General features: G+C 37.7%; 2 protein-coding genes across 2 annotated transcripts in view; both read right to left on the reverse strand.

The window, feature by feature from the left end:
* Positions 1-4031, reverse strand: part of SLC25A31 (solute carrier family 25 member 31) — a 32250-nt gene extending 28219 nt beyond the window's left edge. The window contains exon 1 of the mRNA XM_022556936.3: positions 1533-4031. Coding sequence (XP_022412644.2) covers positions 1533-1776 — 244 coding nt within the window. The 5' untranslated portion in view covers positions 1777-4031. The remainder of the gene's footprint in view (positions 1-1532) is intronic.
* INTU (inturned planar cell polarity protein) overlaps positions 4026-21584 on the reverse strand; it is a 75318-nt gene continuing 57759 nt past the window's right edge. Inside the window, exons 10-16 of the mRNA XM_022556937.3 lie at positions 20565-20627; positions 19513-19734; positions 18438-18893; positions 17331-17428; positions 13381-13570; positions 10487-10644; positions 4026-7993 (exon numbers count right to left, since the gene is read on the reverse strand). Coding sequence (XP_022412645.1) covers positions 7882-7993; positions 10487-10644; positions 13381-13570; positions 17331-17428; positions 18438-18893; positions 19513-19734; positions 20565-20627 — 1299 coding nt within the window. The 3' untranslated portion in view covers positions 4026-7881. The remainder of the gene's footprint in view (positions 7994-10486; positions 10645-13380; positions 13571-17330; positions 17429-18437; positions 18894-19512; positions 19735-20564; positions 20628-21584) is intronic.

A 21584-nucleotide genomic window follows, 5' to 3' on the forward strand; every position in this document is an offset into this window, starting at 1 on the left:
GGCCTTGTATATACTAGAAAACATTTTCTTAAAATTCTGCTTAAAGAAAGCTGGAACCAGAATACTATTCATAACAGTCTCAATTTACAAGAGCCATACGGAATAAATTTAGGTTTAAATACTACAAAAAACATTTAAAATATCAAACGATTTAGCACTGGTCAGCACAATCTATCCAGAATATTTAACTTTACCTGACTGTATATTTAAAGCAGATTAGCAAATAATAAAGAGGCTCCTACTTCTCCGAAGAGGAATGGGAAGCTTGCTCTGATAAAATGGTAGTGAGAAGATGTGAACCACTCACTTACCACTCGGCTCCCAGATGGGCACTTTAAATCCACAGTTTAGATGATGCCTTAACAGTCTACCCTCAACCTGAAATACTCTGCTTGCGCGCTCCTAGCTCCCTGACCAGGGACTGAACCCGTGCCCCCTGCAGTGGAAGTGAGGAATCTTAACCAATGGACCACCAGGGAGTTCCCAGGAACCCTTTTTTATGGGAGGAAGAGTAACCTGCCCTAGACTTAGGAGTGAAAGAAAGGACTGCACTGGAGTTGAAGCCACTACACTTCTTGTTCAGAATACACAATAAATAGACCTCTTTCCTTTTTAGAGTTCATATAGAGGTTTCAAATGAATCCAACTATATCAGAAAATTTCTGATCAATTTATCCACTTAGCTAACTTAAGGAGCCGTTCAGTAAGAAGAGGGCATTGAATGATTAATAAAGCATTTTCATTATCTGTTCCTTGAAATCATTTCAATATTAATGGAAGAAAACTCCAAAAAGAACCAAAATATCAAAACTTTAAGTAAAAACAGAGCCTGACGCAAAAAAATTAATACTGATCCCGCCTTTACTTAAAATTTTTGTATCTTGCTCATCATGGGTTTTCCGCATTAATTTCGATTTTTAAAAATACTGCATTAAAATATTATTTGTTTCTACTACTGAGTTTTTTTTTTTGGCGTCCCCCTAAAATTTGGGCATACGTGAGTGCCTCCTTGGTCTCAGCCCTGGTCTTTAGTAGTTCTTGACAATAAACAGATCCTCTTTTCACTGAATACGTACTAGATACTGAGAGGCCCCAATGCTTCCATATTTGGAATACTTCTCTTAAAACGTATTATTTCAACAAATATTTAAGCAACTTAAAGCACCTATTAACATACAGCCAAAGGCCTGATGGCATCTACCCCAATACGGGGAGGTCAACCATTTTCCTCCTGAGCCAGACAAAGGTGCACGGAGGTGCAGAGCCTCCTGCGAAGGAGAAATTTAGAGAAAGAGAAGGTGGTGGTCTCCCCTGTCCCAGGACTGGTCACGTGTAGGCCTTCTTGGCCCTGGGAAACCAGAGCCTCTTAGACCGGTTAAGAAACTGAATTATCGAAGTCAAAGAAAACAAACTCATCACCGACACACACGGCCGTGGCGCCCGCAAGCGTCCCTGCCCGGCCCACCCACCCGCTTTTCTGGAAAGCTGACCCGGCGCGGGGAGAGGCTGGCGCGGCGGCCTCGCGTACACACCCTGTTCACAGGGAATCCGCACCAGGCAGTCCACGAGGCCTTTGTACTGGGCCTCGGGGCTGATCTGCTTGGACGACGCCTGCACCTGCAGCAGCAGCTTTACCCGCTCGATGGGCGCCACCGTCGTCTTGGACACGGCCGCCGCCACCCCGCCCGCCAGCAGGTCCTTCCCAAAGGACGCGGCGTCAAAGAGCTGCTTCTCTTCTTTCTTCTCCAGCTTCTTCTTCGGAGGTACACGCTGCATGGTGGGACGATGGACGTAAAATCGGGCAGCAGAAGCTCAAAACGAGAGCGGGAGAGACGGACGAAGGGAAGCCAAACACCGCTTCAGCGTCGTCCCGGCTGGAAAGCAGCGCTCAGCACGCCGGGAAAGCAGCGCGCCGGGGGCGCGGAGCTACGCAGGCGCCTCCAACCGCCTTCTGCCACCCGGCGCCGGCCACGTGACTCCCGACACGTGGCTACTCCGCGTGGTGCAAGTCTCTTAAAGTGTCTTGGCAAGTGTTGGTGCGGGGCTGTCCTTGCGGCAGGCAGGGCTAGGAGGCCAGTTGGGTTCTGACCCAGGAAGGTGCGGGAACGGTCGCGGGAAAACCAGTTCTGTGTAAGGAAATTTAGTAGCCCAAACCAGGACAGAGCAATAAACCAACTGTGTGGGATTAACCGAGTTTAGTTTTAGTTCCCAGGGTAACCCTTAGGCCAGGTACTGGGACGCCGCCTGTTAAGAACCCTGCGGCAGAGCAGGGGGTGAGCAGCGGGCTATCCAGCGGAGCTTCATCTGCCGCTCCCCATCGCTGGAAGTACCGCCTGAACCATCGCTGGCCTTACTGCCTGAACCATCCCCAGCTTCCCTGTCCTCGGAAAAATTGTCTTGCATGAAACTGGGCCTTGGTGCCAAAAAGGTTGAGGACCACTGCCTTACACCTTCTGTTAGAAATTGCTTTAATTTCTGCTCATCTAATTTAGCAGGGGTCGTTTGTCTAGTCACTGTCTGGTTTTACTGACTGCACCCCATAACACAAGATGTTCCTCTTTCTCCTGTATTTTATTTAAATCCGTAATTCTGTATAGAGCAGTGGTGCTCAAGCCAGACTGCACACTCAAAGGTGGGGAGTGGGGGAGTGTTTAGTCTAACTGATGATTGGCTTAGGTCCTGACTGTTAAATCGGGATATCTAGAAGTGAGCCCTGGTGTCTGTATTTGAATTTGAATTCCCCAGGTAATTCTTTTGTTTTTAGATTTTTTTTTTAAGCCTTGTATTTTCTTTTCTTCCTTTTTTAGAAATAATTAAATTTTGGCTGCATTGGGTCTTCGTTGCTGCCGATGGGCTTCCTATTGTTGCGGAGCATGGGCTCTAGGCACCTGGGCTTCAGTAGTTGTGGCACTCGGGCTCAGTAGTTGTGGCTCACAGGCTCTCGAGCACAGGCTCAGTAGTTGTGGTACACAGGGTTAGTTGCTCCACAGCACGTGGGATCTTCCCAGACCAAGGCTTGAACCTGTGTCCCCTGCATTGGCAGGCGGATTCTTAACCATTGCGCCACCAGGGAAGTCCTCCTCAGGTAATTCTAATGTGCAGGGCTGAGAATCAATGACCTGTTCGAGGACAGTGGTCCACAAACTTTGATTTTAGGATATCTTTTCACTCTTAACATTGAAGACCACAAAGAAGCTTCTGTTTTGGTGATACGTGTTGACATTAACCATTTCAGAAATTGAAACAGAAAAGTTTAAAAATCAACTCATTTAAAGTAACAATAGTAAACCCCTACATAAGAAACATTTTAAAATAAAAAATAACTATTTTCAAACAAAAAAATGTAGTGGGAACAGCCTTGTTTTATATTTTTGAAAGTCTTTTAAAATGTCTGGCTTAATAAAAGACAGCTGGATTTACATAGCTGCTTTTGCATTCCATTTGCTGCAATATCACACAACATGTAGCTGGTGGAGAACTCCACTGTACGCTAATGAGTGAAAGAGGCAAATAATGTCTTAGTATTATTAATAAAATATATTCCTGATTCATCTTTACAGCTTGTTTGATGGTTTCTAATAAAGGAAGATTCCATCTTATCATCTCTTACTCTGTAGGACTTGCAGTCTTGAAACACATCTATAAAATGTGAGATGAGTTACTGGCTTTTTTGAACTTGAGGTTACATTTCTTTATTATCTTAAGTGTGTCCGAACTCTTTTAATAGTACTTGTCACTAATAAAAAAACAAATATTTAGGCCAGAAGGATTCCAGAGCAGGAATTCTGTTAATATTTTGATTACCTCACGTAAAGCTAGTTGGCAAGTCCTACTGGTACCATGTTTGGTGCTACCCTCCTTTCCATAGTGGCTTATTTGACTCAATTGGTTTTTCAGCCTGAGTCTCTCTACATTTTACATGCTGCTGCCAGATTAATCTTTCTGAAGCAATTGCATTAATTATTCCTAGCTTGAAAAATTTAAAGTCTTCTCATTGTGTTGACTTCAAAATCCTTTGTGAAACCCATTGCAAATTCAAGAAATGATGGGCATTTTATCTGCAAAAATCTGAAAAATGAAATGTTTCATTCTCTTTTAAGGTAATTCGGAGGACTTAGGGAGAAATTTAAAGGGTGAATTGCCTGAACCACACTCCAAGCCAGACCGTCTTTTTAAGGTGCCAAGAGAGGTCAATGGAACCATCTCCGGTCACGGGGAACGTAGTATCTCGGAGGCTGCAAAAGCAAGTCTTCTGCTGCTTCCCAGGGCAATTTTCTGTCCCTTCCTTTCTTGCCTCCCTTGCCCCTCTCCCCTGACATTTGACCCCGTAGTTGACATGTTCATAGCATATTCCTTTATGATATCCTCTAGCTTACTTTTGACATGTATTCTGTTAGGAGACAGCAAAAGTGAAAGTACTTAGAAGTGTAGCTTTTTTTTTTTAACCCTATTAAGAGCTCTGAATCAGCTCTTTTCAATAGATATAACTGAAAATGTTTATTTTAATTTGCTGCATTGTATTTTATTTACTGATTTAGGGAATGAAAAAAGTTCTGGTGATTTATATGTTGATATTAAAAGTATAGAGTCTCAGGGCCTTTGCACTGTTCACTCTTCTTTCCTTGGCAATCAGCTTGGTTAGTTTCCTCACTTACTTGAGATGTGGGATCACCTCAGCACCACTTTCCCTGGCCACCCTGTCTCCCACACTTCATATCTTATTTTCTTGCTTCACTTTTTTTTTTCTCTTAGCTTTTGTCAACATAGTTACTTATTTGTGTTACTTGTGGCCTACCTCCCCCACGGGAACATAAACTCTATGGGGGTAGGGATTTTTAGCTGTTTTGTTCACTGCTGTATCTCTGGCATCCAGAACAGTGCTTGGTACAGAGCAGAAATGTAATAAATGTTTGTAGGGTAGGATGAACGGACAAAAAGGCAACACAACTGCAAACAAACCTCTAAACCATCTTTATTAAAAACTATCAATATAGTATAAAAATATCTTCAATTATATAGAATATAGAAGTATAACTCTACAAAATTAAATTATTTCCACACAGTTTAGTATACAGATTAAAGTTTTAGTAACATTCAATAATATATTTTAAAATATCCAAAGTATAAGTGATCGTTTTAGAAGTGTTTAGTGCAGAATACATTTTCTTAGCTTTCCAAAATTATGTACAGTAGAAGGTATGATTTAGCTGACTCCGTGGTTTTCAACCAATGGATATTTAATAATAATAATAATAAATGGTGGTGGTAGTAGTAGTAGTAGTAGCAGCTAACACTTTTATAGCACACAGCATATGCCAGGCACTATTTAGAGGGAAATCACACAGACAACACATGATTATTCACAATATTATTTTCAAGAATGTTCAAAGTGGACAAACCTAGTAAATTGATTTCATAGCCTTTCCCATTTGTATTAGAAATATAAAAAAGCAGGCACTGCAAATTTACTATCTTGCCAGCATGCATCACCATCAAGGGTCCCTTGGCACAAATAAGAAACATTCTCTTCTCTAACCTGACCAAAAGAAACAAAGAGTGATAAAGAAAGAGAAAGGGGTTAGAAGCGAAAATGTAATTTTGTGGGGCTAAAAAATATATGATAGTGGTAAGACAGCACTTGACTTTTTTTTTTTTTTTAATGCTGGTTATATAGGCTTTTGCATTACAGTCTTTGGTAAAAAAGAACTTTTGCAGGATGCTAATAAACTCCAACTTAAGAATGCTTCTATATCTGCTAAAGTATTCTTTGTCCAAATGGCAGATAGGCACTTCTTGTCTAATAATCAGACTGATCTGATTATGTGTGTTCAGATGTGAATCTGAACATATATGGAAAAATGGGCAGCTAAGTTTACTTATAATGCTTATTTTGATATCCATTTAGAGATAAAAGCCAAGATAACGTTTAGTTTTATTTCTTAAAAATGTAATGTCTCTGCAACATGGTCATTACAGAGCACATCTACAATGTTGCAAATGACTTCGCCCTTATTACCATCAGTAGTCTGCTTTGTCTTTTTATTTCAGTTATTAAATGGTGGTCTCATGATTCTTTGACACCAGGAAAGCAGTTCAACAAACCAAAATTTCATTAAATGAAACAAAAAGTTCCTGATGGTAAAATCCCAAGTCTTAGTTCAGTCTGTTTGGAAATCTGAGGTGACCAATAGCTGCATTTATAAATAATTCCCAGTATTAAAAATAGCTCATGCTGTTTTGGAGGACATATCAAGAAATTTAAGACATTTACTAAATACTTTTAAATAATACCTCAATACCTATATATGGACACAAGCAGTCCTAAGACAGTAGTAAAGAGTCTATCTACCATTTGACCAATATTATAATCTTAAGGGGGAGGATATTGCAAGCCATTTTCTACATTTCAAGAACCAAAGTTTCTTTCCCTGTTTTGAATGCCAAAATTAAGGCCCACAAGTCACTAATGGGACAAGTATAGTGGTTTGCATCTTAAACGATTGGGTGAAAATCTCTTAAACTCATGACAGAGGAATAATAGTGTTTCTTCTAAGACCAAATGTTTCAAATGGTGCATTCACTACATTTTGCAGTTAATTCAGAGTAAGCTGGAGGTCTCACGTTTGAGGTAGGGGAAAGGCAAGGGACTGGCTTTAGATGTGCCGACATAATTTGACTTCCAAAGTTAAGTCCTGAAGGAGAAAGAACCCAGTATTTTAAAGTCTTGGGGGCATCTGAGACTTCAATAGAATCCATTGGGTAAATGTCAATTAAGAATTGTCATGTTCTTCCTTTCTTTCAATCCACCAAATTCTGACAGCCAATGAAAATTCTCATCTTAGTACTTTTCTTTCTCTACTCAAAGTCAAGTAAACTATTGTTCATTAAAATGTCCCCCTTTGGGAAAACCCAATACATAATGATCCAAACTTGTAAGGCAAAAATTTGTATTGAACAAAAAAAGTCGCCATAGAATTTCTTTAGTCAGCTTTTTCAGTGTTTTCAACATGATTAGGTTTTTAAAAAAGGTTTACATACAACTTTCCCAAAATTCACGAACTTGCATAAAATGTGTGTGTATACCTGAATATATTTCAACAAAGAGAAAAACAATGAAAGTTTATGGACAAATAGTTTAAAAAAATATTTCCTAGTCAAAATAGAATTGACCTGGAAGAGTAAAGAAAATCAAATAAATAAAAAAAGAAGTTTAATTTTCACTCCTCTCTTCCCCCACTGTGAGGTATCTACTAAAACACCTAAACTAAAGAAAAGTATCTGATCTAAGAAGGAATCAGTACTTGGACATTACAAATTTAGGTACCAAACAATAGGCAAGAGGGAAAAAATTGCACATTTTATACTTAAGAGGGTCTTCAGACACCTCAAAGCAATCATTTCATTTGTACATGAAAACTCTGAGCTCACAGAGGTACAACAACTTGCTTATGGTCACAGCACTAATCAGTTACAGAACCTGGTCACCTCCTCCCAATTTCATGATTGTTTCGCCAGGTATCAATATTAGTCTTAAGAAAAATATACAACGAATTGGGTATTTTTCCCAGATAAACATTCCTATATTAATTTTACATAAAACACATCACAGTATTTCAAACTAGTAAATAAATTAATGGTATATACCAAAATGGAAATAAGTTAACAATCCCTTCTTCATATTTTGATCAAGTATCTTCTTCAAAAGTCTCACAAAAAGATTTAGTGCATCAAATCCAGCAGCATATCATCTCAGTCTTTAACAATCTTATGTTCAGTATTGAACAGAGGAAAGAAGTTAAACCTTATCTCTTTGTGAATGGATTTCGGCAGTTCTAACACTACTTTATGGTCTGTGCAGTGCTGCTGTACAAGAAAACACAGCTACAAGGTTAATCCAAAGAACAATTTAAAAGCCATTTCAATGGCAATTTCTGTGACTGAGTCATGAAAACAGACGTAAAGTTCTTGAAGTCTGGGATGAAGAAAGAGCCTCCTGTAGAGGAAAAGAACACATTCATTTCAGAAATTCCAAAAACAAAAAACAAAGGAAAAAGACTCCAACTCTTCAATTTATTTTACTTAATTTTTTTGTTTCTGAAAGAATAAGTAGTAAATTCAAAACCACTAATCTAAATCTACAGTAGGGGGAAATGCAGCTAGATTTATTATAAAATAAATAATATATGCCTTAGGTCAATTATGTTTATTTTTCCAGAGTGTAAAGCCTATTTTATCAATATGTATAATCATGTCCCTCAGTTTTAAAGTATTAAATGTAGTCATTATTATTACAATACAGCCAATGGTGTACCATCATTCTAAGTACAATAGTTATTAGACATTGAATTGGGATTAACATTGAAACTTTGATTGTCTTAAAGAGTTAAAATTTTAGTCTATTTAATCAATACTAATGTATACAAATCAAGCCATTTAAATCAGGTGTAGTTCTGCGTGACTGCCTTAAATTTCTCTATTCTACATAGATCAGCAACGTCATAATTCAACACCTATTGATTTTTTTCAATTCCAATTGTGAATGTAGTCAAGGCTCCACTGTACACCTGCATGTGTGCCTAACTGGTCTTCTTATCTCTGTTCTCTCCTGTGTCCACACTGTTTTCATATGCTGTTCCCAGCTTGATCTTCCAATAGCACAGCTCTCATCGCACTACACTGAGTTTTGATCATGCTGATGCTCCCAAGCTTGGCTGGTTACACATCAGAATCTCAAGTGAGCTTACTAAACATACAGAGTCCCACTCCCATAGATTATGGTTCAGTAGGTCTGGGGTGGGGTGCAGGCATCTCTGATTTTAATAAGTGACTCAGGTGATTATAAATCCCGTGGACCAGCACATGGGAATTACTGCTTTGGATAACCTTTGTAAAGCGTTTGTCATACAGCTTAGTACTATATGATAGGTGTCCAGTAACATTAGTCCCACCTTACTCTGTGCTCATTCCTCCACCAATTCTCTACCACAACTCAAAGAACTGTCAGTGGCTCAATATTTCCCTCAAAATTCAATTCCTTAGTCAGGAATTGAAAGCTCTCTGCAGTGGTCCTAACTTAGCTTTCCAGCTTGATCTTTCACTTCATCTTTGCATATGCTATTCCCCTACCATTCTAGCAAACCAGTCTACTCACTGCCATGCCTTATGATTTCCCTTGTTTGGACCTTTATTCATCCCATCCTTTTCCTAGGATGCTCTATCCAAATCCAATTCATTTTCTAAAGCAGATCAATGGAACCTCTAAGCCTTTCTTTATAATCTCAGCTTAGATTTGCCCCCCTTCCTCGGAATTCCCAGAGTGTTTGGTTGTATTACCTAATTTATTATATATAGCCAGTATCTTTCTCTCTATCTCCATAGAATATGCATCCATATATACATAGGTATTTAAGCATGTTTCATATTTCTTCTGCTAGATGTAAGACCATCAGATGCAATGACTGTGTTTAGCTTTGCGTTTGCCAGTCCACCTACCCACCACCACATTTTGCCAAGCACAGCTCCATTTACTAAATCCTTACATATTTATCAAGTGACTGTGTGCCAGGTGCTGTTGCACGTGCCAGTGGTGGACAAGACAGATCAATTCCTGACCGCATAAAGCTGACATTCTAGTGAGGGGAAGAAAGATCATAAACAAACAAGAAAATTAAGAATAAAGCGGTGATAGAGAATAACCAAGTAGCCACTTTAATGTGGGCAAGAGATCATGGCTTGTCTCTTTAACAGGGGATGGCATGCTAGCACTGGTCTGAATATCCAGGAGCCAGATATGCAAAGGTGAAGAAGTAGACCATCCCCCATCCAATGTAACTGTGCACAGTGGACGGAGGAAGAGAGTGACAGGAGGTGGAAACAGACAGGTGGGCAGGGGCCAGGGAGGGCAGAGTCTTGTAGTTAGTTGGGGGTAGGAGAAGGAGAGGGGAAGAGAAGAGGGAAAGAAAGGAGGAGAGAGGGAAGAAAGGAAGTAGGGACAGGGGCTTCTCTGGTGGCGCAGTGGTTGGGAGTCCGCCTGCCGATGCAGGGGACACGGGTTCATGCCCCGGTCCGGGAAGATCCCACATGCCGTGGAGCGGCTGGGCCCATGAGCCATGGCCGCTGAGCCCGTGAGTCCAGAGCCTGTGCTCCGCAACGGGAGAGGCCACAACAGTGAGAGGCCCGCGTACCGCAAAAAAAAAAAAAAAAAGAAGTAGGGACAGAGAGAAGGAAATAGCAGTGAAAGTGTGGGCTCATTACCTTTTAGTGTATGACTAATACAATTTTGTAAGATAACTGAATAAGTTTTCTTCTTTTTTTTGGTAACAGAAAAAGAGTTGGGAGCAATTTAAAGGAGATACTTAGGAAATAAAGTAAAATTCTAAAATACATTAAAATATTATAGTTAGATTAATAATTCCATGCCTATATCTGAACATGTTTATCTCCATTACCACTTTTCTGTCACTTTTTAATATTTTTTTCCACTTACCCTACTACCCAGTAAGCCATAACTGGTGGTGTTTTTCTCTGATCAGTCCAGTTTTCAGGTGAGCATTCAAACAATACACCATGTTCCTTCACAGGGTTAAGAGAAGACACTGAATTTGTAGAACCTGAATGATCTCCACCATTTAGTGCTTTCTTCTTCTGTAAATTAATAGGTATTATTAATATTAACTGGTATTAATAATGTTACTTTAAAACGTTTTATATATAGATTTGAATTGGCTGATCGTAATACTTTAAGTGCCTGCAATGACATTCTTCTCTTTACCTGCAGGAAAATTTCTATTCTTCCTCATACTTACTTTATTATTATTTTTTATACATTTATTTATTTGTTTATTTATTTATTTTTGGCTGCGTTGGGTCTTCGTTGCTGCACGCGGCGAGCGGGGGCTACTCTTTGTTGCGGTGCACGGGTTTCTCATTGCTGTGGCTTCTCGTTGCAGAGCACGGGCTCCAGGTGCACGGGCTTCAGTAGCTGTGGTGCACAGGCTCAGTAGTTATGGCTCGCAGGCTCCAGAGCACAGGCTCAGTAGTTGTGGCGCACGGGCTTGGCTGCTCTGCGGCATATGGGATCTTCTGGGACCAGGGCTCGAACCTGTGTTCCCTGCACTGGCAGACCAATTCTTAACCACTGTGCCACCAAGGAAGTCCCCTCATATTTACTTGAAACACCACCTCCTAAAAGAGACTTCACGGATAAAGTCTCTCTTGACTCTCCAAGGGAACGTTTTGTTCACAGCCCTACCTTATTAGTAGTTACACTATATTATATCAGCAGTTTATAGGTTTGTTTTTCCCAGTACATTAAAATCTCTTTTCCAGGGCAGACACAATATGCTATTCATCTTTGTATTCTTTGAAAGCAGCTGTGCTTGGTACACAGTAGGTGCTTAATGAACAGATTACTAATGAGTTACTAAATGAATAGATGATTTTGTAATATACTTAAAACACATATACTTAAAGCAGTATTGTCTCTTCCTCTAAAGCATACTCTAAATTTCCCACTGATCAAATCATTAGCAAACCAGTGACTCATTTGGAATATAAAGACTTTTTGTAAAGCTCAGGCCAAAACAGTGGAGTGATCCTTGATTCTGCTCTTTCTCTCAAAATACTTATTTAAGACATCAGCAAATCCTTCTGGCTCATCCTCCAAAATATATTCAAGATCCAGAGGCCACTGACTTCTTGATTTGAGAGTTTCCGCAGCTCCTAACTGGTCCCTGCCTCCACCCTCTCTACTCTACAAGCTCGTTCACAGTAGCATGAGTGATCCTTTCAAAACTAAGGATCATGTCCCTGCTCTGCTCAAAACTGCCCAAGAACCTCCCATCTTCTTCCAAACAAAGCCCAGACTCCCTAATCTATTGGGCCATGCATGACCTGGCCCTGCTACCTTTGCCATCTCAACTCCTACCAGTCTTCTCCCTACTCAGCCCATTACAGGGCTCTCTCAGCCACCCTACCTCTGTGGCTTTGTACTTGCTGTTCCTTCTGCCTGGAAGCTGTGCCTCCACATCTGCCACATGGCTTGGTCCCTCACTTTATTCAGGTCTCTGTTCAAATATTACTTAACATGATCAGAGGCATCTTTCAAAATAGTTACCCCCACCTCTCAACCTTACTCTGTTTTATTACTCCTCTTGAAACTTACCCTACCTGATATATTACACTGCTTGCTAATTCATTAGCCTCCCCTGTTAGAATACAGGCTTCATGAGGAAAGAGACTTTGTTTTGTTCACTGCTGTATCCCCAGCATCTTGAGTAGTATCTGGTGTGTAGTAGGTACCTCAATATTTAAATAATATGGGGAAGCCTAATTTATATTACCAAATATTACTAAATAAGTTAATGAAATAAACCTTATAGAATCTATCAATATGTTAAACAGGAAAGGAGGAGCCTAAGAATGCAAAGCACATAGAGATATATAGTCAAACATAACATTTTGTTGAATACCAATTTCTGATAGCTCGAAGAAGAAATCCTGTAAGACAAAGAATTTTACTGCTGAATGAGTCCTAAGAGATGATATAATTCAGCTCACTCACTTTATAGCTGAGAAAATAGGAAGAGTTAATAAGGCTCAGTCCAGGATTCCTTACTCCCAGCCCAATGTTCTTCTACCTTTAAGCCTAAATTCTTCACAAATTTAGCATCCTTAGTACACGTATTGCTATGTGCATTACAATCATTCTTCAGGGAGGTTTTTTTTTGTTTTGTTTTTTGGCAGTATGATGTTTGACCAGTCACAAATAAACTTCTGCATGTTTATCCTTTTCAAGAAATCAATATTTATCTTTCCCTGCTATTAAAACTATCTAATTGATATTTTAATTGTATACAACATTACTACTTATCCAGAGGTACAATATTAAATGAAACTTCATCCTGGATTGAAAAGCAAGCAAGCAAGCATGCAACCAACCAAGTGGCTGAATCATAACAGTATTGCCCCTACTGCTATACTTTATTCCATTTTGTTCCAAAATACCTTATCCTGCTGGTTGAATACTTAAAGAATTATCAGTTACCAAGTGGTAGAGATAACTGTCCGAGAAATGGTTGGGTCAAATATGGGAGGCAAGTTTACATTACAAACTATGTTCTACTTTGCTACAGAAGACACACAGGTCCACCGTTTCCTGAAATAGTAATCTGGGACATCAAACTCAGAATTATGAAACAAAGTTTTAAAGTTAAGTACAGTGAATATAATCCTTTGGCATTCAAGGTAGATGGAATGACTGTTAAAAAAAAATAAATGAAAATAGTCATTGCTGGACATACTGATTAAAGAGTTTTAGAGAGAATATTTAGAGGTCTGGAAATAAACTGGCAGAAAATTATATTTATAGCAGTGCCCTACCTCTTCAACCAGTGTCTGTTGGAAAACTGCACGAATGGAGAGACAACACTGATGGAAATTTTTTATCAGCTGAGGATGGATAGAGCCACTTAGCTGTGCCACCTCTTCGTGGGTAGGAGTAATAAAGATCCCTTGCACTGTTTCTAAAGCGACATAGTGGAAAAGTGTGTTCTCAGGACCAGATGTCAATCTTGAAAAGAAAAAAAAAAGATATTAGAAGTAAACTTAAAAATGTTGCTTCATTTTGAATGCTGTAGACATCTAATAAGCTTTTAATTACAATAGAATATTAGGAGTGTAATTAGGGAAGGGAAACTAGGCCAAACATTGAATTCCTTCTTCCTCCTTATCTGAAATACAGGCTAGGGTTATTATCAATTCCCTTAATGGAGGCAAACACTACATGTTATGCAAGGATAAATAAACACCAATTCGTTTGCAAGTAACTTAATCATCCCTTTGCTAAACAACCCAAACTGGCTAAACTCCTCTTTTTCCATGGTTGGTAATGAATAACTCAGCCCATGTCTGGGCCAGATATCTACAAGCCATAAACAAGGTATGTCTAGCGTGGACCACAAATAAAAACACCTTCCAATAAACTAAGCTTTTCAGTTAGTAGCATTAAAGTCTCTTACCACGATAGTCAAACTGATGATCCTGAAGAAAAATAAAATTATTATTACCAACTGCAAAGCTGAGTTAATATTCTAGAATACCATGGCAATTGCTAGAAGTATTCTACTACTTCTTATCATTACAGTCTTCCTTCTCTTCTATGTTCTCTTACTATTTTCACTTCTCCATTCTTCTTCTCCATCCTTTCTTCCCCTACTGAGATCTCAGACAGGCCAGCAGAACCTATAAATACTGCTTAGTTCTACCAGCAGTAAGAAGAGCTAAAGGGCAACAATAACGGCAACAGTGAAATAATGGCAATAGTTATCATATACTGAATGTCTTCTATGTTCCAGGGTAGATGCTTTAAAATACCTTAGATTTAATTCTCATAATGACCCTGTAAGATATTAAACATTACTATCCTCATTTCAACCGTGAGGAAATCAATGTTCAGAGGACTTGGATAAACTTGTTTGAAGTCACATAGCTAAGTGTCAGAGCTTAACTGACTCTGCTCCACTATACCTTGCTTTTTCCTGATTGGCAATCTTTAAATATATGGACAGCAATTCCCCAGCTGCATCTCACTCAGGCTGCTCTATTCTCATTCTAATGTCTATTAAAAAAATTCATTTAGTTGATTTTTCTTCCAGCCATAGCACAGAGGCAAAGCAAAGGCATATTTCAGCTCTTAGCCTAAATACTGCCTCAATCATCCATGATAACCAAATTCCTGTTAAGCTGTTAATTAGGCAGCAAGATCAGAATAACTTTTGATCACTAACTAATGCTCTTGGTTCTCTTTAGAGACCAGGGATAGGCAGGGAAGGAGGTCATCTACAAATTTTTCTCATACTTTTCCATAGGGTGTTTGGCTCATTAATACTGGTGGCGGATATTTTTTCAATCAAGTAAAAAATAATCAAAATGAAAAAAATTATAATTATTCAAAAAGGAAAATAATTTAAAACATACATTTTAATCCTGAGGTCACCAAATTCAAGAAAAGGTATAGAACAGAAATGATTCTTAATAAGAATCATTAATTCTTAATAGGAATCATTAATTAATAAGATTCCTATTTAGGGAAGTTTAGAATTAACATTTGTGTTAACTTCTTTAATTTTCTCTGAAAACAACCCCATGACAAAATGAGTAGGTCTAGTGCTTGAAAACCGTAAATCAACTCAGTGTATATTAACTCACTCAGTGTATAAATCAAAAGTTTAAAAATCATCAAACAAGCAATTACTCACTGGGAAGACAAATATTTGTTCAAAAAAATGTAGATTAAATCAGATTAGTTCTTCAGAAAGGTCACTCCTACAGCAGAGAATGGATTCAGGGTAGGCTGGGAGTTGGGAGCCCACTGCAATACAACCAGGTGACAGAATAGGAGCTTGATCTAGGGTAGGATCATTAGGGGTTGAATCCATGCAGAATGGATAGGATTTGGTTACTGAATGAAATGTTTTCTGTATATTATTGTTTTTAGTATGTTATATATTTTTATTTTACAAAAACAAGTACAAATTAGGATAATATATTACACACTGGTTTATATCACACTTTTAAAATTAACTACATAGTTTGAAGATCTTTCCATGTTAATAGAGAGAATAAATATGCATCTGTAGCATCCTTTTAAATAGGAGAGCCTATGATTTACATCACATATTACTTTATGCTTAATTTAACATAATTATACATTTATGTTAAGTTATAATATAAACTTAAGTTATAAAGTTGGAAAAAGAGTTTCTTTTTACTAGAGATAAAGCCCAAATAACACACATATATATTTAAAAAATAAGATATGGAGGTAATAAAAATTCAGAGCAGTGGTTTTTGTTAAATGGAAGACTAGGGTTTGTGGAAGGTATTTCAGGCTTCCAACAAAGGTTTGATTTAGATTTCCTTGATTAAAAAACATTTTTAACTATTAAAAAATTAAACATCATATTGGAAGGCATTAAATTCCAAACACATTATATCAATATTTCCAGTGTATTATTTTATGTAGACAAATTACCTTGATTTTGCCCTGACTTCAGGAAAAAGGCTTTTCCTGACAACTCTGTGAGATATGTATTTGAACTTATTATAAAATGTTTCAACGATCAAGAAGGCGGTAGCTCTGAACTTCTTTTTTTTAATGGGAATTCTATTTGTATATGTCTACTTGTTCAAATAAAAGTGTGCAATTGAGGGAATGCCCTGGTGGTCCAGTGGTTAGGACTCTGCGCTTCACTGCTGAGGGCACGGGTTCAATCCCTGGTTAAGGAACTAAGATCCCACAAGCTGCGTGGTACGGCCAAAAAAAAAAAAAAAAGTGTGCAATTGACTTTTCTACACAAGTTGATACCATGCATGACATCGTAATTAAATAGCAGATGAAGCTCAGGAAGACCAGCTTGTCAACACATAACAGTGCTCTTGTTCTTGCCCAACAAGAAGTAAATATGTAACATTTCATATTTTAATAGTTAAGTTGTTAAACATGCTCCTCTCACTTAGTTCCTTTTACACCAGAATTCCCTACTTACTGTAAATTTGAGGTTTTACCTATTTTCTAAAGAGGGTGTCACAGGCTCAGTTCTCTGGCCCCAGACTCTGATCAGGAGATATGCATGGAGGAAGTTTATCAGGGAGGATGCTTGGAAACAACACCTGTGGGGGTAAGACTGAAGGACTGAGCAATGGGAGAAGTTGAACTGTGCCGCAGTTGAGACAGACGTCTCAACAGATACCACTGGGAACGCTGAAGCTTGGATGGCCTTTTAGAGTTGTCCTGAATTTAAGTAGGGGCCAAGCCTTTGTACTTACTTATCTATTAGTCATTAGATGTAGGCTACTCCTAGAGAAAGGTTGTAACCTTGGCGGAGTCAGTAAACTTCCAAATAGGACAAGGCCAGGGGAGGGACTCAGCCATGCATGAGCCATTAGCAGCCATCACTCTCAAGCACTGGGAATGAGTACCCGGGGCTAAGGACTATCTGCAAAAACACAGCATCCACCAGAGTCTAAAAATAGTAAACTCTAATGTAAAAACTAGACACACAAAAGGGAGGTTACCTGTGGAAGAGACATAAGTGGGAACTTGCATATTTTGAAGTATTACTTTGTATTTCTTATGAGTATGTTTCCTATATGTATAATGAAAGATATTAAAGAAATAGCATAGCTATTACCTTTCATATGTAAGAGATATCATAATTACATTTGTTGAATAAAATCTCTATATATTATGGAATAGCACTTTTTCATTGCAACATTTCCTCGAAGACACAGAGTTAAGTGAAAAAGAATAAAACAAGGAAGTTTCTTACTTCATTGTGTTATATATATCCAGTTCTTTTTCTGAAAGGTCCTTTTTCAGGTTCCCCGAATGAAATGGATTTGGAAGAGTAGACTTCTTTTTAGTGACCTAAAAAGTATTATTAAGTAGATCTGTTTATATCTGAGAATGGAATCAAACAGGAGAAATGACGTAAAACTAAAAATCCTTCTAAGAGAACTACTTACTATTTTGCAATGTTTCTTTTAAATATTTTTGGTGCCAACTTGTACTTCTTGGGTTATCCTATGCTAACAGTGACCCGAGAGCCATGTCATGGGAAGACATGACAGTTCTCCCTGTAAACCTTCTACTGGAGCCATAATGGAGCTATCACCAAATTTTGTTACAATTTATATGTATGCACACTTGTCCCCCTCTCTAGACTCTGCACTCCTCAAAGGCAAGAGCTGCGTCTTACTCATCTTTTTATCTCCTTTGTGTAGCATAGCCCTTGGCACATAGTAGATGCTCCATCAATATTTGTTAAATGGCTGAATCTTAGAGATTAATTCAGTTTCTTTTAGGAGTTGTTCAGGGCTCTTTAAGTCTATCCAAATCCTATCTTATCCTCCTCCTGTATTTCCTACCAATTTCACAGACTTGGATAATGAGTACCACCAATGTGAGTACTTCCTAAATACACCCACTTAGGGCTCCAAGAGTGCTCTATTGTTTGGAATTAGGAGATCGAATCTCTCTATCTATCTATCTAATTTTTTAAAGTTTCTGATTCTTTTGTTTCTACTGAACACTTTCTAGCTATTTAATAAGATCAGCCACCAAATGCCCCACAAGTAGGATGTTTTCTGTTACCACTGTGAATAGAAAAGAAAGAGCTGAACATGGAAAGCAGGATTAAAGAGTTTCCCTACTTGTAATTACTGTCAAGTAGATGTCCTAGCTGTCAAGGGGTTAATGTTTTATTACTTGACATTTTCTTCTTTCTTTGGTCCTAAATCGTTGGTTTGCCAACAGTGACTAAAACCACTAGTACAAATGAAGAAGTATCTGCCATTAAAAATTCTCTTGCAATTATAAGTAAGGACTGGAGAGACAGCTTAGCTCCCAGAACGTACACACTTGAATGAACACACACCTTAAGCAAGGCCCCACTTTCTTCTGAACCATCAGAACCCTGAGATGCTGTAGTGTGGGGACTCAGGCCAACACCTTCTCCACCTTCACAACCACTGTCAGATCCTCCACTTCTGGATGGACTGGGCTTACGTGTCTTTAGGGAATAGTCACCAAAAAGAGCTCTTCTGCATGTTGGAGAGGTTGCTACTTTGGAAGTACCTTGTAGCCTACTGAGGATAGGTGAGGTTGTTAAATTATCTAATTTTTCATGTGATCCAGCAAGAAACCAGTCAGCACAAGACAAACAGGGGGTTGCAGAAGAGGCTAGCCGTTCATTTATGCGGGAATCTATCCCTTCCAGCTGGTGAAGAGTTGTTTTGACCTGATCCACATATATACAGTCCGGTCCAGGATTCCCAACAGCTTTGGATGCACAGCCTCCAGCTTCTAATAGTACGCACAACATATAATGTCTCTATAAGAAAACAAATTAATATAGGTTTAGCTACATGAAAATATTTGTATGTAACATGCGTGTATATATTTATGAATACTAAACAGATATGGGCATGTGGCATAATCGTTGTGATGATTATTGAAAAATCCTCCCTCCCCTTCTTAGTTATCCTCAATGCTTCTTGATCAGCCGTGAAAACAAATCTCACATTGCCTTATCCTGATATACCATCAACTGCCACTTTTGGCACATGGAATTCCCTAAGGTAGCTTTCAGAGAGCCTCAATAATTAGTAGTCCTTTCATTTACAATCACATATTTATTCTGTTCTGGTTTTATATTCTTTTCATGTCTCTCTCTATTTCCCAAAACAAACTAGAAGATAAAACCTCTGTTTTTATAGAAATGGGAACAGAAGATCTTAAGAACCTGCTAAAATCTTGAGTTTCATTAATATTTCTCTATGAGTATTAAATGGATACAAAAGAGAAGAAATAAGGGCACATAACATTTTGTTTGAATACTACTATTTGACATGCTTATAATTTTAAACTATCATTTTTGTTTGTGTATTTATTTAGTCTGTAAATGGCAAAAAAAAAAAAAAAAATCCCAAGGAAAACTAAGGTAAACTTACCAAGCCAACAATTAGCAAAAAATACCTCCCTTCAGGTTCCTGAAAGACTTCAGTGTTTGAGTCTGCAGAAGGTTGGAGGTGATGTCGAGGAAATACTTCTCTCCATATAACCAACTGACCAATTCTTTGTTTTGCTGCTAAAGGCAGTAGGCAATAGTGGCGACAGTATACAGCAATATCAATAAGATCATCCTTAGGCAAATGACTGCATATCAAATAACCCTTGAATTTAACCACAGAGAATAAAAGTCAACTAGTGACATAAAGCAAAAATCCTATAATATAGTTCTAAGAGTTTTATAGGTATTTCTTCAGTTGGCTTAAAATATTCCAGTTTCAAATGGAATAAATGAAGACATAGTAAAAATAGATGTTTTTTTCAACTAGACATCAAGTATTTGGGATAACTTAAGTCTATAATAGGTACACTTTAGCATAAAGCAAGATCACCTCTAAGTAGCACTAGCCTGAGAATTTGGCAAAATTACCAAAGCACTGAATTCCGAAGATGAAAAGTGGAGAAGCAGGAGTCAAGGTGGGGAGAGACTTACTTTTCACTGCTTACAGTTCTGTATTGTTGGATTCTTCTTTAGATATGTTTTATATTGTGCTTAAAAATCTTTTTTAAAAATTAAAATACTTAAATTCATTTGATGTTTAACTTGCTTTACATGCAAGTCAACTACTTAATGTTAGAAAATTTACCAGAAAGATGCATAGTTACTTTCTGAAGATAAGGGAAAAAAACACATGATTGCAAAAGGAAATCAACAAAGCAGTATTGCTCTTCTCTCATATACACTTGGTTCTTTGAGTACTGTTTCTCTCTTACACATTTGTAAATGCTTTAAAATATAATGAAACCAGAAATATTTATTGTATTTGTAAATATGTAGGTACAAGTCTTGTTTTAAGATCTAATTTTATGGTATCTACATTCACAGAAAAAGAGATAACTGTATTTTTCATGTTTGTAACAATTTGAGAAAATTTACTTTAGGTCTGTTCATATAGCAGTATGACATATATAAAAATTTCAAGCTTCAACTTACCTTGTAAAATAGAGAAGAGCCCAAAATTGTATATAGCCGTCTCATGTCATAGTAATCCTCAGACTGGGGGAAAAACCACAGTGGATTTATATATATATAAAATTTTATATATATGTAAATATATGTATTTATATATTTTCTATGATTTTTAAAAATCCTAGTTAAGCTACAACAGTTAAAATGGAAATTACATCCTTAAGTAACTTATCTCTTCTTTTGGTATTTATTTATTTATTATGGAAGTATAGTTGATTTACAGTGTTTCAGTTGTACAGCAAGGTGATTCAGTTACAAACACACACACACACACACACACACACACACACACCCCTTCTTTTTCAGATTCTTTTCCTTTATAGGTTATTACAAGATATTGAATATAGTTCCCTGAACAGCAGGTCCTTGTAGTAACTGAAGTTTTCATAGTGCCTTCTTTAGAAATCAATATACTAGTCTATTGGGGTGAGACATAAGGTACCTATATATTTATTTTTGACTGAGAACAATCTTATTTTTGATTCTTGTAAGATAATGTTGATTAGAGACATCTAAGAGTAGAACATAAGATTTGTTACCCCAAGAGGGATTGAAAGAAATCTACCAAGACAAAATGCTTCTACTGGACATCACCTAAAATATCCAATACTACCATATACTATTTTTGAAAGTACAAATTGGTACAACCTATTTGGGAGCAACTGAGCAGTATGTAAAGAAAAAAAATTAAATACACATACTCTTTGAGTAATTCCTCTTTTAGAAATCTACAGAAATACTTGAATAAGAGATTCAAGATGTTTGTATAAAAAGTTAAGAGTAGAATTTGTAATATGCAAAAACTGGAGAGAAAGTTCAACAATGGAAAATGGTTAAGGAAATAAGGTTATGCTCACATCACAGAATATCATATATCTGTTTAAAAAATAAGGTTGATCTATATGAGCAAGCACAAAAGGTTTTAGAATACATTGTTCAGCAAATAATGCAAGCTGTGGAACAAAGTATTCATTATGATCTAAG

This window comes from Delphinapterus leucas, chromosome 5, assembly GCF_059928025.1.
Source record: "Delphinapterus leucas isolate spDelLeu-1000000601 "Yukka" chromosome 5, BTC_Dleu_Yukka2, whole genome shotgun sequence".
Taxonomy (NCBI): domain Eukaryota; kingdom Metazoa; phylum Chordata; class Mammalia; order Artiodactyla; family Monodontidae; genus Delphinapterus; species Delphinapterus leucas.